The 16,079-nt window shown below is 35.4% G+C and overlaps 3 protein-coding genes across 3 annotated transcripts; all 3 read left to right on the top strand.

Annotated features, from left to right (window-relative positions):
* The first annotated feature begins 851 nt into the window (after positions 1-851).
* LOC116737312 (olfactory receptor 2AT4-like) lies at positions 852-2,282 on the top strand. Its single transcript, XM_032590383.1, has one exon. The coding sequence runs from the start codon at positions 858-860 to the stop codon at positions 1,833-1,835; it is 978 nt and encodes a 325-aa protein (XP_032446274.1). The 5' UTR covers positions 852-857; the 3' UTR covers positions 1,836-2,282.
* Positions 2,283-2,442: 160 nt separating this feature from the next.
* LOC116737313 (olfactory receptor 52N5-like) lies at positions 2,443-4,863 on the top strand. Its single transcript, XM_032590384.1, has one exon. The coding sequence runs from the start codon at positions 2,921-2,923 to the stop codon at positions 3,854-3,856; it is 936 nt and encodes a 311-aa protein (XP_032446275.1). The 5' UTR covers positions 2,443-2,920; the 3' UTR covers positions 3,857-4,863.
* Positions 4,864-5,981: 1,118 nt separating this feature from the next.
* On the top strand, positions 5,982-7,860 carry LOC116737350 (olfactory receptor 1500-like). The gene has a single exon (XM_032590424.1). It carries the CDS (start codon positions 6,203-6,205, stop codon positions 7,196-7,198), a length of 996 nt encoding a protein of 331 aa, XP_032446315.1. The 5' UTR covers positions 5,982-6,202; the 3' UTR covers positions 7,199-7,860.
* Positions 7,861-16,079: the final 8,219 nt, after the last annotated feature.

Raw genomic sequence — 16,079 nt, 5'->3', positions numbered from 1 at the left:
GTGAGCAAAGAATATTTGCTAGACAGTTTGTTTCTAAAATAGAAAACAGTTGCATTACAAAGTGTCAAATATCATTTGTTAATTTTGCATCTGCTTTAATGTGTTGAGTTTATTCATCAATAGCAAATAATTATATAGAGATTTACAGATTTACTAAAAGTATACATGGAAATGTGTATTTTTGTAGAAAAGCTCTTAGTTTAGTTTTTATTACTTAGAAACGGTGGAGTACTCATTACTTTTACAAATTTAGAGCATACATAGAAAGTCCAGAGAATACTTACTTACACTTATTTAGCAACCCAGAACAGGAATTAGAGCAAACTTAGAATCCAGAAAAACTACTTTAGCAACTACGTATTAGACTCCTATTCTTCCAACCCAGAAAAGGAATTAGACCAGAGGATACTTAGTTATACTTATCAACCAACCCTGAATAGGGTTTTGTCTAGTTTATATACTTCGGATCAACACTATTAGACTACTTTTTAGACTCCTGTTCTTCCAACCCAGAAATGAATTAGAAGAATTAGACCACAGGATACTTAGCACCTAGTTTACATACTTTAGAACATTAGATTATTTTTCTTCTTTTGCTCTTTCCTCTGATTTGTTATTTTGTTTGTATTTCCTTTTAATTCCTGTAAAACACTTTGTATTGCCTTGTTGCTGAAAATGTGCTATATAAGTAAAATTACCTTTACCTTTAATACTATTCAAATAATTAACTCAATGGTTTAGCAGCATAAGAGGCATGATAATAACGATTAATTATATCTTTACTGATGTTGTGGTGACATTTAAATACAATTAAAAATGAATAAATTTATAACACTTCTTCACAGGGACTTGAGATAATGGTGCTCAGCTCAAACATCACAAGGATACACAACTTTTTCATCCTTGGGTTCCCTGGACTCTCACCGTCGTACTATGGCCCTGCATCAGCTGTACTTTTTCTAGTCTATCTAGCTATTTTAGTAGGAAATAGTTTCATCTTGGCATTTGTCATCCATGAAAAATCTCTTCAAAAACCTACGTACTTGGTCTTTTGTCACCTTGCACTGACTGATTTATCATTTGGTACTGTTACACTCCCAAAGATCATTTCAAAATATTGGTTTGGAAACAGCATCATCTCATTTTATGAGTGTTTTACACAAATGTTCTTTGTTCACTATTTAGGTTCAGTAATGTCATTTTTGTTACTGGTAATGGCTCTTGATAGATTCATAGCAATTTGTGCTCCACTGCGATACCCTGTCCTAATCACAAACAATATTATATTTGCTCTTTGTGGATCTGCTTGGTTTTTACCCCTGCCTTTGATGCTGTTTGTAATATTCCAAGCCCTCAGTTTACCTTACTGTCAGTCAAATATTATTACCCAGTGCTACTGTGACCACATCTCAATAACAAATCAGGCATGTGGAAATGATCTGAAGATTGCAGTGATTGTTACCCTTTGTATCGCTATGTTTTGTCTCTTGGTGCCTCTTGCATTTATACTGATTTCTTATGTTTCTGTTATTATAGTCATTTTAAAAATGTCTAATTCTACAGGACGCAGCAGAATTCTGGCAACATGTACTCCACAAATATTCATAACATGTCTTTTCTATCTCCCTAGGTGCTTTGTTTATATAGCTAACACAGTTGGATTTTCTTTTAGCGTAGATGTTCGCATTTTGTTAATTCTGCTGTACAGTTTACTTCCTGCTGCAGTCAACCCGGTAATATACTGTTTCAAGACCCAAGAAATAAAGCACACTTTGATGAAGAGAATAAAAACAGCTAAAATTGGAATAGAGTTAAAAATCTGGACCAGTAACTGACAAGGATCAGAAACTGTGATGATACAATCATCAAAATGTCCTTAAAAAGTGTCTTTTTGGTTTCTACTTGTTCAAGTCAAGCTAATTTGAGAAAATTATCTTTAGCTTGAGAAAAATCTTTAAAGCATCCTTAAATTCTTGGTTCAGAAGCCAAAGTAGTCCAAAGTAAGAGAAGAAAACGCAAAATATTGTGAAAACTGATTCCATTGGTGGATCAAAATGTGATGCATGAAAAAGAGGCTTTGTTTTGTTCTGGAACACATGGCCTCCAAACACAATGAGCTCCTTCAGAAAGTCTTGTGTCTGATAAGATTACTCTACTTTAAGAAAAAAGAAACTTTAGCATATTTTCATTAAAAGTCTTTTTCTTATAGTTCAAATACTTTTTGGATTGCTAAAGTGCATTTGTGGCCCTTTAGAGTCTGACCATCCATAGTCATCCCCATCATATGCATGTCTACTCTGCTGAGTCACGTTCCATTTTGTATAGTGTAACCTTTCTTTCCACTTCAGACTCTGTGTTTTATAGATTTTAAACTCTGGCCAATCTCTGGTCATGCTATAGTTATTTGTATGTATTTGATATTATTATACTTGAGTTTTATAACCTACTGTGTTTCTGAAAGTAAATTTGTTGCACTTTTGAAGGAACAAGGAAGAAAATGATCTAAAAAGTGCTATAATGTTTAATACAAAGTAACACAACAACACTTCAAGCAGAAATGCAACAACATGCATTGTACTAATGGCAGTCATGTTTGTTTGTCAAACTGGAAACCATTAGAGATCATTGTCCATTTGGGATCTATTATGCCTACTTATAGTGTAGTAACAAATAAAATGCTGAACATGTCTTAGATAAAAGTGTAGGGAGCTGTTGAAGATATAGTGGATTTAAATGGCAAACATTACATGATTTTTTTGTGTCTAATGCTTTTTTGTTTTCTTTATACAATAGCAGGAAGTATGTTAACAGTTCCACATTTTGTGAGTTCATCTACTGTTTTCCATAACTTGTAGTTTTCTGCTTAGACATTTGTGTTTGATATTTAGTCACAGTTTCTACTGTTGTAATCGCAAGGATTATGTTGTACACTAATGTAACAACGATAAAAAACTTTGTCATCACTGGATTTCCAGGTCTTATGCCAAAGTATTATGGCCCCGTTTCAGCTACACTTTTTCTGCTTTATTTGGCTATAGCAGCTGGAAACATTTTTGTTTTAGTTTTTGTGAAATATGAAAGGTCTCTTCACAAACCCTCATATGTCATCTTTTGCCACTTGGCACTAAGTGACATAATGTTTGGAACAGTAACGCTACCAAAGACAATATCTTTATACTGGTTTAACGACAGAATTATATCATTTTATAGTTGTTTTGCCCAAATGTACTTTGTTCACTTTTTAGGATCAACTCATTCTTTCATTCTGATGGTGATGGCGCTGGATCGCTTCATTGCAATTTGCTCTCCTCTGCGCTACAATTCACTTTTCACAAATACAACTGTTTCTGCGCTTTGTGGAATCTCATGGTTAATGCCGATTTTGTGGATGTTTGGTGTGGTTTTTGATGCTATGAGTCTACCTTTTTGTAATTCAAATATAATTGTTCACTGCTACTGTGACCATTTATCAATAATTAACCTTGGATGTGAGAATGTACGAAGTTCAACAGTTCTGGGATTGGGTCTTGCCATATTCTGTTTGTTGTTACCTCTGGGATTTATTGTTCTATCCTATTTTATCATCATCGCTTCTGTTCTGAAAACATCATCCTCTAAAGGATGCATTAGGGCATGGTCGACTTGCACACCTCAGCTAATTATCACCTGCCTTTATTATCTGCCGAGGTTATTTGTTTATTTGGCTAACTTTGTAGGCTACACGTTCAGTGCTTCTGTTCGAATTGTTGTTGTAATGCTGTATAGTCTTTTACCTGCTGTTGTCAACCCAATAATTTACTGCTTCAAAACAAAGGACATCAAAGACAGCTTAAAAATGAAGTTTTTTACCAAATGAACTAATATAGCAACAAAGGCTGGTTAAATTTTAATAGAAGAAGAAGAAGATTGCAGAAGAAAGACTTTTTACAGATGTAGCTGGGAGACTGAAAGAGCTCTACATACTTCAGTCAAGTTGAAGTTAGTGCCTTTTATTTTGTCAAAAGGATTTGCTTTAATGAAAATTTAATTCTAGATTTTTGTTTTTACTCTGTTTTTTTAGTCTGTTATCAATTTAATTTATAAAATAAATGTATTAACCCAAAAATAAACCATATATAGATCCTTTCAACTGCAAATTGTAAAGTGAATTTATTATTTCTATATCTCTTTATAACTTTGTTTAACATGTATGAACAATAAATCTACTTGTGGGTAAAGACTATATTCAGGTGGTAAAAATATATTATGAGTGTAAAATTTCTCAGGGCAACAATAAGGTCAAATTAATGGAGGTTTTTTTTCCACTGTCAGATTTCTACAGATATATGGCACAAAATTGAAAAATTAAAATTTTGTAAGACTTTGAATAAAAAATGAGGACTGGCTTTATAGAATCATCAGTTCTCTTTGAAAATAAAACATGTTAGGTGTAAATTACATGTGTTATTTGTTTCAGGATTAAAGTTGAGGTCCTAGAAAAACAGCCATCTTAATTGTGAGTGAACACCAGAACATGGAATCAATAACCTCAGATGGTTCTGTGACACTGCAGCTTTATTGGAGCTCCTCCTGATTTGGGTTGATAGACACCAACTTTACTGCTAAGCCTCCTGAAAACTAGGTAAAAACAAAAACCTGGTAAAATCCAGGAACTTCTCTTAGATGTGCTTTGGGGAAAAATGTTGATCGAAGTTGTGAGACTTCCTCCCTTTATAAACAAGGTGTCTGGTCAATGAAAGGTGGTGACAACTCTGCAGTAACTTCACATGAAAAACAGCAAACCAATTCAGCGCTCAGCTGAGAGATGAGATTTATTTATTTATTTTTGCATGATTGAAAAGTCTATTTATCTCATTAACTCAATTCACTAAATGAAAAATATTTTTATACATTAAATACATACAAACCAGTGTTTTCAAGCTTTCATTTTTGTTTATTATGATTTTCCATTTTCAGCTATTGAAAGCACAATATTAAAGGTTAGAATATTTTATCAGACCAATAAAAAATATTTAAATAGAAAATGTGGGCTAAGTTAAAAGAATGGATAAGTAAGCGACAGCTGTTAGTCAGTGAAGGAAGTTTAAAGGGGTTCATGTGAAGGCTAGACCCCAATTTAGTACAGTAGTTTCCAAAAGTTGTATGCTTGCAGAAGATTTTATTTTGTGTTGATCATTTCACCCATAGCTCTCTTTACTTCACTTCATCTATTTGAAAATTAGTTTTAAATATATGTAACCAATATTAACTTTTATGGTACTGTTGCCTTCCAAAATATTTTACATCCTTTAGTACTAAGGCATATTCAACATTTTAACAGGTCAGTAGATCCAGTGGAAAATTTAATAAATTATAATTTATTGTAGAAATAATTTTTATCTTCTGATTTCAGGCCATCATTTACTTTGCATTAAACTAGTTAAGACATCAATGGTAACATCAGAAGAGAAAAATACTATGAGGGAACTCAGTTTCTAGTTTTTCTGGCATGGTCTGACTTTCACTAAATAATTTTTGACCAATACTTGACCACAGTTTATTGCTGTTCCGTACTACAGAGAAACCTGTACAATATTTTAAAATAAATTTGGGTATTATATGTTTTAACAAATTTTTTTATACTGATTTTTAACAGAAAATGCATCCGTTCTTTTGAGAAAACAGAAAAAGGGAGATTACTTGCTTAAGTTTTGTTTTCCAACTGCGGTTCAGGTGTAAAATATTGCTTTATTTTTGTTTGAGCAAATTAAACATTTCCCTAATATCACACAGAATTTATGACAGATCACAAACAACCAATTCCATTCAAAATAGTTTTTTAAATGAGGTAAGCATGAAGATGCTGAAATACTCCTTGACTCTTTGGGAATATTGCTCTTCAAAGTTTTATTCTCGATGAACGTCATCAGAAAAGTCTGTTGAAAAGCTTTAAATAGAGAGACAGGATCAGCAGGTGAAACTGCAGGGTTGCATTACCTGAAGGAAACAAGGTTCTGTTCGAGGCACAAAGATGATGTCTACAAATAACATACAGAGGAACTAGTTCACTTGTAGAATATTCTAGAAATATTTTTGAACTATTTCTTTTGCGATTGCAAGCTCACTGATGAACTGAAGTGGTTTTTATTGTGACTTTTTAATTCCAATTGAAGGTCTGTTTCATTTTGATTCTGTTTAACATTCTTTTTCCTTTTTTGTACAAATGATCAAATACAGAAACGTTACAAATGTGAAAGAGTTTATGATCGTTGGTTTCCCTGGACTTCCACCAGAGTACTATGGCATAGTATCGTTTGTTCTCTTACTTGTTTTTATTTCTATTCTATTTGGAAATGTTTTTATTCTAGCTGTCATCATATGTGAGCGGACTCTCCACAAGCCAACGTACATGATCTTTTTAAACCTTGCAATGGCAGATCTGTTCTTTGGCATTGTAACACTCCCAAAAATCATCGCCAGATATTGGTGGAATGATATGATGTGCTCATTTGGTGTTTGCTTTGCACAGATGTATTTTGTTCACTCTCTGGGAGCTATTCAGTCTTTAATTCTGCTGATGATGGCTTTGGATCGCTTTGTTGCTGTATGTTTTCCATTCAAATATCCAGTTTTATTTACAAACAAAAACATTTCTATTTGTTGCGGCTTGTGCTGGTTTCTGACCTTTATACGAATGCTTGGACTTGTGCTACATGCTCTGACATTGCCCTACTGTGACCTTAATACCATCATGCAGTGCTACTGTGATCATAATTCCATCACCAAGCTGGGATGTGGGGATGATGTTGCATTTGTAAAATGGGTTGCATTTGCAAATGCTATGGTCACTCTCTTAGTTCCTTTAACATTTATAATTATTTCGTATGTTTCTATCTTTATGGCTATTGTGAAAATGTCTGCTTCTGGAAGGGATTACAAATTCCTGTCCACATGTGCCCCTCAACTCTTCATTACCTGTCTATATTACATGCCAAGATGTATTGTGTATCTTACTGACATTTTAGGAATTAAATTTAGCCTTGATGCTCGTATTATTATAACAATGTTGTACAGCCTCATACCTGCATCCGTCAACCCTGTGATATACTGTTTGAAAACTATGGAAATCAAAAACGCTTTGGCACAGAGATTCAGTAATAGAAAAATAAACCTTGCATTTCAAAACGAGACCAAACTTGTGACGAGTAAACACGCATAGATTTGTTACATAAAACTGAATGTTGGTTTTAGTTCATGAAAGTTTTTCTTGCTTCTTGTTTGTTTGCTTATAAATTATACAAGGAGTTTGGCAGGTAGCACATATATTCTGTGTTTAGCTAAATTAGTTTAAAAAATGGAACAAGGTAACCATTTGCAAATATAAAAAATGTTTAAAATTTAAAGATTGAACATAAAAAGGCTAAAAGACAGATCTTGTCTTTTCCCTGAAACTAAAACTTTGTGCTATCATTAATTCTCTATGTACTTTTAAAATATGCCTTTGTGGTTAATTATGTAGGCAGTACATTTCATAAGGTTCTGATGTAATCTGGCCTAGTTGTATGTCAGATGAATTGGATTTGACTGAAATGAGAATACTGTCTGCTCCAATGTTGACTGTAAAGATTTAAAATATTGTTTTGTTTTGACAAGTTTGGAATATTATTTATTCCACACGCATTTATATATGTATATATTTTTTTATTTTCTGCAGGAATGAGTACTGTCTTACATTGCCTCGCATGGTTTAGTTAAAGCTCTCCTTGATTTAACCACTAGATGGAGTAAAACTGTCAATATGCTTTTCAAAATGTCCAGATTCACAATATATGTAATACGCAACACTTTTACATTAAACTGGAGCCTTGTGATATACCTACAGCCTGTGCAGGGTTTATCCCACCTCTGTGCTTTATTGAACCAGCAAGATTATAGATTGAAGTAAATGTGCTTGTCTGATAAACTACAAAATTTATCTGGTTTCTACTCCATTTGAATATTGACATACACAAATTAGTTTGTTGTGGACATTCAAATTTTAATACAATGAAAGCCAACACATACATGAATCACATATTTCTCAAAATGATTTCATTTAGGTTTTATCAGAAAAGCTTTCAAGATAAAATCCTCATCACTCTACTGGATATCATTGCTTTGAGCTTATTGTGTATACCACACACAAATCTCTATACAGCTGCTACTCAAGTATCACAATAATAACCCAATAATGTCTCTAAATATCATGCAGCACAGTCCAAACAACTTGTCTGAGCTGATGAAGACTCATTCATCTTGGGATGCTGAAAACCTAAAAACGGAATGTGATCCTGTATAACTTGGTTAATAATATGCTGCCTGTTTAGGGGGCACTCATCGAGCATCAGGTTTTCTATCACAGACACATGATCCCTAAATATAGAGAAAAATACAGTCAGACTGCATGTACAGTATAGTGCAAGAAAAAAATAATATAACCCATTCTGATATAGTTGAACACTGGATTACATATCTTAACAATGCACTATTCAGAATGGGAATCCAATACATAAAAGCAAAAGATGAAAGAGGTGGAAGGATTTCATATTTCACAAAATCAGCTTCATTTCCTATTGTTAGACCTGTGTAACAACACTTCACAAAACAACAACATGCATCTCAAGACAGGACTCAGTTAAACAGAAGCTTGGAAGATGCAGATTACAAAAAGAAAAAACTTATTTGCGATTGACCAGAAAGACAACTTTGTCCTAAAGATTTAAATACAGTAGAACATTATTTTCTGCAAGTAGTGAATCAGACATCAACTACTTCATTTGCTCTGACCTTTCAAATAATTTCTTCCTCATCACTTGGCATATCACTGCTATGACTGAACTCCATGGGCATACCTGCAATGTCCTCAAACACTGCAGCGTAGCTTCCAAAAGTCAGGGGCACATTTACATTTTTTTCCCATTGTTCAAACATAGTAAAGGGATCCATCTTGGAAATATCCTGACGTAAAGTGGAGGAGGATGTTAGTTCAAAGACATCCTGGCTTATTCTGCACTCTGATGGGAATGGCTGCTCATGCCTATACTTTTTGCCAGTAATGATGTTAAAGTGGTCATAGTCAGACTCAGAGCAAGTAAACATGCTGTCTGTTTCACAGTCAGATGAGGTCTCAGTTGTCATAGAGGACTCTAGGGGTCCAGTCTCTAAAAGCGCTTGATGTGAAAAAGCTGGCTCAAGAGGAGCATTCAGTTTGCTGATTTCTTCGAAACTAAGTGGGTGCGTTGGCTCCAGGAGCCCTGGCTGTGGCAATTCTTTTGTATAACAGGACATATTCTGCCTCTGCTGCTCTGCGTCAAACTGACACAGTGATTGTTTGTGAAATGAGGACATATTTTGGTGGGCATTTGGAGGGCATTTCTGTTCACCAGGATTGTCTTTCTTTAAATTACCTAGCAGCCTCCTCAGATCCCCCCACTGGTTTGAATCATTTTTAAGACGTTTTGTACTGCATAAATGCTTGTGCCAGCTGAGTCTTGGTGAGTTGTTGTCAGAATTAAATGCACTACAGATGCTGCCGATCTCGTAATACTCCAGCTCACTCGGAATCATCAGCTGTCCATAACTATTAAGCTTCTCATTTGACTGACATGGACATATTCGATCAAGACGTTTCCCTTTTGAGGTTGAAAGTCCAGCTTTAGGCACCTGATTGCCATCAAAACAAATTGTTGCGTTTTCAGTTTCTTGCCCTGTTTCATGTGTAAGGTTCTCATTTTTAACAATTGAATCCTGCTGTTTCAGTCTGTACAGAGCTGCAAACATACATACAATCACCAGGATGGAGATCAGAGGGAGAACCACCGCTATAACCCAAACAGGCCTGTTGTGCTGTTTCTCTGAGCACTCTTCATTGACAGTGGGAATGCAGATATCACAAAAATGATTGGAGACATTCTGCAGACACATGCATGGCCTATCCTGTATTGCAGGCCTGCATGGCCTCCGGTTCTGACAATCTGAAAGACATGTTCTCAAAAAGGTGGTCTCTTCAGTGCATGGTGAGAAGAGGCAGACACCTGGAGAGCTGCAGCTGGGCTGCGGGAGAGTCGAGCTCGGCCAGACCTCCACCATTAAACTGTGTCCACTGACAGGCAGAGTATGACCGCTGACGTTCAGATACTCCACACATCCACTAAATCCTGTGACCACAAGAAAGTTCAGAGACGTCACGTTCACTCTAGAAAAGCCTCTCTTGAAATAATACTGGCGACTTCATTAAGTGTACCCGCTCAACTGTCGAACACAAAAAACAACTCAAAATCTTTTGTAACAATAAGCATCAAAATGGAAAGATTTAACTGATTTTGAGCATATCATGGCTGTCAATGTAAAATGACAAAAATAGCATTTACATTTGGCTCTATATTGAATTTCTTACCTTTAATTGTATATATCAAACATAACTTGAAAGAAATTTGAGTGCATTTTGATGCATTAAAATTGGCCTCAAAAACATGGAAAATATTGGATCTTCAACTGACAAATCTGTAGAAACTCTGTGAGCTATCATGTTAATATTGATCAAAATCTCTGGAGGATTTTTCTGACACCTAGATGAGTTTGTGAAACTAAGGCTCAGAAATAAAAAGGAGTCTAACTTGGTACTGGCAAGGTTTATATAATGAAGAAATCACTGTAAAAACAAAACAACAAAAAACGACCTAATAAGTCATAGGATTACCTGACTGTTGGAGCTTTCTTTGTCTTGGTGGAGCACCACCAAGAATAATCTTTTCCAAACTAAAAAGTCTTAAGTCCATGTTTTGTTGGGTAATGTTCAAGACCATTTTGTCATCAACATACAGTGAATTGTTACGCCCATTGGTCAATAAGGACAGGATGTGCCAAAGACCATCAGCAACTAACAGCTCCACTGTAAACTCTGACATACGTCCTAACGGATCAATAGAAGTGTACACAGGTCGTCCGTCTCTTACCTGAAAATAAATTTTAAAAGATTGTCATAGGTTTTAATATACTCAGACATATCATGCCCACATATTAAATATACTTTTTACAAACCATCAACACAATATGTCCTTTTCCAAGAACAAAGAGCAGGGTTCCATCTTCTTTTGTTTTAAACTTGACAGTAATGAGAGTTTGGACTGTTGTGATTTCCTGTTTTGCACCATTCTTCAGGTCTTTAAGCAGAAGATCTCTCTTAAATCTCTCCTTAATGACATACTCAATGTAATCAATCCCCGTGAAGTGCAATACAAGTTCTTCAGATATTTCTGTTTCAGAAAGGTAAGAAAACAAGTATTCAGTCCCAACATTGAGCAAAGAAAAATCTAACATGCAGTAACTCCACATTAGCTCTATCAAGCTATCAGAGTTAATGAAGAGACAAACTATAGAAATTAATGTCAGGATCTCTTTATCACTTTACAAATAAAGTTTACCTTTTTTTCCCTTAATCAAATCCTTAAGATATTAATGGAAATCCTAGTATTTTAACTGCTCATTTGTATTGTAGTGAAGCCTCTTTTCTTTGAATTTGAACTTGAATCCTCTTAAAGTATCTTTTTGACACACAAACCCTAGTTCAGTTAAATTTACATTCCTACTCCAGCAGGTGGCATCTTAAGATCTTAAAAATATGAAGATATGACCTTGCTGTATTGCTACAGAATTTGTTTAACTACCAGTAAATATAATGTGTTCAAAGTGTTCTTAGGTAAATAAGGTTTTGCAATAAGAAATTATGGGTTTTAATTTTAAATATTGATAATTAATTGTGTCATACCTTGAAAATGTCTGTGGCTAAAGTTATAGCCTATTAGAAAAAAATATTATTCCTACGGGGAATACATAGTTAGTGCAAACATTGTCGACTAAGGTTTAAGTTGTCTTAGACTTGTATGTATCCTAAACCTGCACCTGATTGGCTCTTCAGTCCCACCTGACTTAGTTACCCCAAAAAGAAATAATTGTGGTCAATATCGTACTACAAGATGGTCAGAAAGGTTTTCATCCTGTCTAACTGTAGATGGAGTGCTGAACTAGTCCCAGTTCAAATGAAGTTGGATGATTGTTTGTCAGCTAGCAGTCATTACACCACGGTGAATCTGTCAGCTAAATCTAATAACCTCTCTTTTTTTTGTTTTATATTTCCAGTTCGGTCCCACTGAAACCCAGACTCATAACCAAACCACCAATATCTCTGCCTGCATTGACAGCCTGCCTGACCCAGTTGCTCTCACCCAGAGCAACCCTGCATCTTAAATGGCAAATAGACTGAATTACTACAGCGCTTTTCCAGTCATAGAGTTTTACAATCTGTTGTGGCTCCAAATCCACAGCAGATTGTCTTGGAACAATCCCCTGGAGACGCTCTCTGGAGGACTTGCTATTGTGTGATAAATCATAATATGAATTCTTGATGATTATTAGCTATGATTGATAGTACAGTACTCAGATTAATTTAGTTAAAATGCTAGTTCAGTGTTTATTCTAAATAAATTATAATTTAAAGGATTTCATAGAAATCTCGTGATTTTTTTTGAGTAACAGAAAATAGAGTTAGAAAAGGTTCATCCTACAGAATGATTTTTGACAGATAATGGACATGATTAATTTATGAACATTATTAAATAACATTTCATAGCTTAAAACTGCTGTACTAGTTTTTAAGAAAATATTGTCGGTTGGCTTGTCAATCCACTTCTCTATATTTACTTATGTATTTATTTACCTGTATCACAGTTTCTTCCTCTAAAGGGAGTTTTGCATTCACAAACATATTCAGACCAAAGGTCATGGCACACTCCTCCATTCTTGCATGGGGAGCTGTTGCATCCTGACAATGTTGCTCGAGGACACCTTTGTTAAAGGGAGAAATAGAACACATTGTTGGAGAATAATTCAAACACATTCCAACAAAATAAAAAATAAATAAACGTGTAGCATTATTATTGCAGATTTAGTGGTTGATTTATCTTAAATGCATAAAACACTACCTGTTGAATACATTATATGTTGCAAGGCCAGAAGAAGGTCTCAGAAAGATGCCATTAATCTGAATATTTCGAATGCACCCAACAAAGTCATGTGTTTTTACATGAGTTGGATGTTGCAAAATTACTTCCAGACTTCTCAGTCCACCAAATGTCATATTTGTGTTTCCGACGTCAAGAGTCCTAAGAGATGCAAAGATGAAAAGAAATTATTTACTCAGGTTAAGATTGTTCAGGCTGAAAATGACAAAAATTGCCATCTGTAAGAGTTCATTTATGGGTACCTTTCTGAGATGGTGCCATCAAACTCTGAAAAACAAAATCCATTGTTCACAACATCTGTACAGTTGTCCACAAGCAAAGTCCCCATCTGTTAAAAATATACAGATCCACATCAATATTTTAATCAACTTATGACTGGTCTACATTGTGTAGATAGTTATAGCTCACATTGCCAATCCTTCTGACAGTAACGCTGTGAAAATGTCCATCTGCAACTTGCTTATGCGTCTGCAGCTTTACAGGTCCAGAGCCAAGGTCATAAGAGAGTTGTACTCTGCTGTCAAGTATCTCCAGTGCAAAGAATTCCCTGCTGGATAATGTTCCTGAATTGTACAGGAGTAGGGAGTCCCTCTGCACTGTTGCAAACTCAAAATAAATTAAATTAGTCCTGCGATCCAGTGGGGGAAACTCCACAAAGGACATTTCTTCAAAGCCATAACTGAGTTCCTCACAATGGACACCACTGACTCCTGAAAAGAAAATAATTTGCAGTAACTTGATCTTAAAATCGACATACTTAGTAATTTGATGATGTTATTTATTTAAAACAGATATTTTGGTGCTACCGTTCAGTAATACTAAAAACTACTTTTAGCATGCCTAAAATATCTTTGTAGACCACTGTTAAACGCTATGTTTAACAGTGTTAAATACCTAATACGGCAAAACAGAAGTATTATTTTTGGTCATACAAATGACTGTGATCTTGGAACTTAGTCGTATCATAGAACACCTATTCTTCTATGGAAATAACATATGTATGAGAATACTACTAAAATTATCTATTTTTACATCTGAAAATGCATATATTTAAAGTATGTAAATTTAGTGACATTTATTGTTATCAAGATTGGATATGTTGTTTGATGATCAATGAAAAAAGGAAGCAAAAAATAAGACAAGCTTCTGTTCTAATAATGAAGTAAAGGCTTAGAAACCATTGGTCATTATAAAAATAGATCAAAGGATTGGTTATCTGAAAGGAATAAAGCTTTCAACTGACAAAAGATTAAATAACATAGAAGAAAACTTATCAATTTTGATATAAAATCTTGTTGTTACAAAGCAATAGATGTTATTAGTAAATAGTAAACTGTGAGCTTTAATTAGCTCACATTTTTTTCTGTTTCTATAACAATCTCCTCATTTTGCATCATGTGCCTTTATGTTTGCTCTTACCAAAGGGACAGATACAGAGGAATCCTGTTTGTAGGTTAATGCAGCTTCCCTGAAAACATGGTGTAGATCTGCAGTGATCTTTGAGCTGCTCACACCTTTCTCCTGCAAATATAGGTAAACATACTGTTTGCAAGGATTCTGGTTAGTATAATTAAACACATTCAAGCTTGTTTTTGTGATTAATTCCACCTTCAAATCCAGGCGCACACTGGCAGTGGTATCCCTCCTGTGACTGAATACATCTCCCACCATTTTGGCATTTCACCTTAAGGCACTCATCCACATCAGCCGAGCAGACTGAGCCAGAGAAGCCACTCTGACAGTGACAGCGGAAACTTCCTGCCGTGTTTTCACATGTGCTGTTGTTCTGACAAGGATTCGCCTCACATTCATCAATGTCATCTTCACAGAGTGAACCACTGAACCCGACCGAACAGGTACAATTAAAAATCTCTTTCTGTGGCGACACAAAGATGACAGCCATGCTTTCCAGGACAGCAACCTCCTGGCTGATGTAAATGTTTTTGTTGCATGTGGCCCCGTTCTGACAGGGGCTCATGAGGCATGGATCACTGGTGATGTGAGAAATTGTCATATTGCTTTGGGACTCCAGTAACTTCTTATGTCCAGCAGATATACTACTCGCTACCTCTCTGCTTAGATATTGCCCATTGTAGTTTTTCACTGCAGCAAGTAGTAGTATCTCCATGCCAATATGTTTGATTCCAAAAACATGAGTCTTTGAGGCCTGCAAGTTGAACAGACTATCCAAGGCTTTCACAAACCGCAAATACCTATTAGTCAAGAAGTTTTCCATTGAATGTGAGGCCACGTAGAAAAAAATACAACTGTCCACAGATGCATTTGTGAAACCTTTGTAGTTCACATAGATACTGTTATTTACTGGAAGATGAACTTGATCTGTAGCTTCAACTGTGACATTGAATGTGGCCTCGCCCTGAAAAGGGAATGACCATAGCTCACATGTACCATTGGGTATCATGAACATGTTAATCGGGCCACTTCTAATGGAACAGAGGAATGCATCAGACTCATCATGATCCTCAGGATGCACATTACCAATCATGCCGCCATTAAAAGAAATCCCAAAATATTTCACCTCAATAAAGATGTTTCGTGGTAATGGGGGGTTATCGTTTTCATCTTCCACCCTAACGTGGAGTGTTGTTGTTGACGACAGTGGTAGAGGAAACCCTGCATCTTTTACCACCACCAGTAATCGATATTCAGAGACATGCTCCCGATCAACAACACGTCTGGTGAGTAAAACTCCATCTGGAGTGAGAAAAAAAGCACTTTCTGCTGACAAATTTGATAGCCAAAAAGTAAAAGGACCTTGATTTGGAGGTAAATCAAAATCAAATGCATTTAATCTGGCAACTATGGCTCCTTCAGGTTGATTTTCCTTCACTTGAATCTTGTTTGTCACAAGTTGGGGGGCATTGTCATTAATATCAACTATATTCACAATGACATTTGTTGTCCCAGTGGCTGGGGGAGAACCATGATCAGTGGCTGTGACAGTGAGATTATAAACTGGCCAGCGTTCCCTGTCAAGATCAGAGTTTACTAACACAATGCCATTAAGTGGATCAATGGAGA

Source organism: Xiphophorus hellerii, chromosome 18 (genome assembly GCF_003331165.1).
Source record: "Xiphophorus hellerii strain 12219 chromosome 18, Xiphophorus_hellerii-4.1, whole genome shotgun sequence".
Taxonomy (NCBI): Eukaryota; Metazoa; Chordata; class Actinopteri; order Cyprinodontiformes; family Poeciliidae; genus Xiphophorus; species Xiphophorus hellerii.
This window is presented reverse-complemented; position numbering and strand designations above follow the sequence as displayed.

Bases quoted from the DNA above. Each gene is read 5' to 3' on its own strand.
- LOC116737312 (XM_032590383.1), top strand. From the start codon at position 858: ATGGTGCTCAGCTCAAACATCACAAGGATACACAACTTTTTCATCCTT.
- LOC116737313 (XM_032590384.1), top strand. From the start codon at position 2,921: ATGTTGTACACTAATGTAACAACGATAAAAAACTTTGTCATCACTGGA.
- LOC116737350 (XM_032590424.1), top strand. From the start codon at position 6,203: ATGATCAAATACAGAAACGTTACAAATGTGAAAGAGTTTATGATCGTT.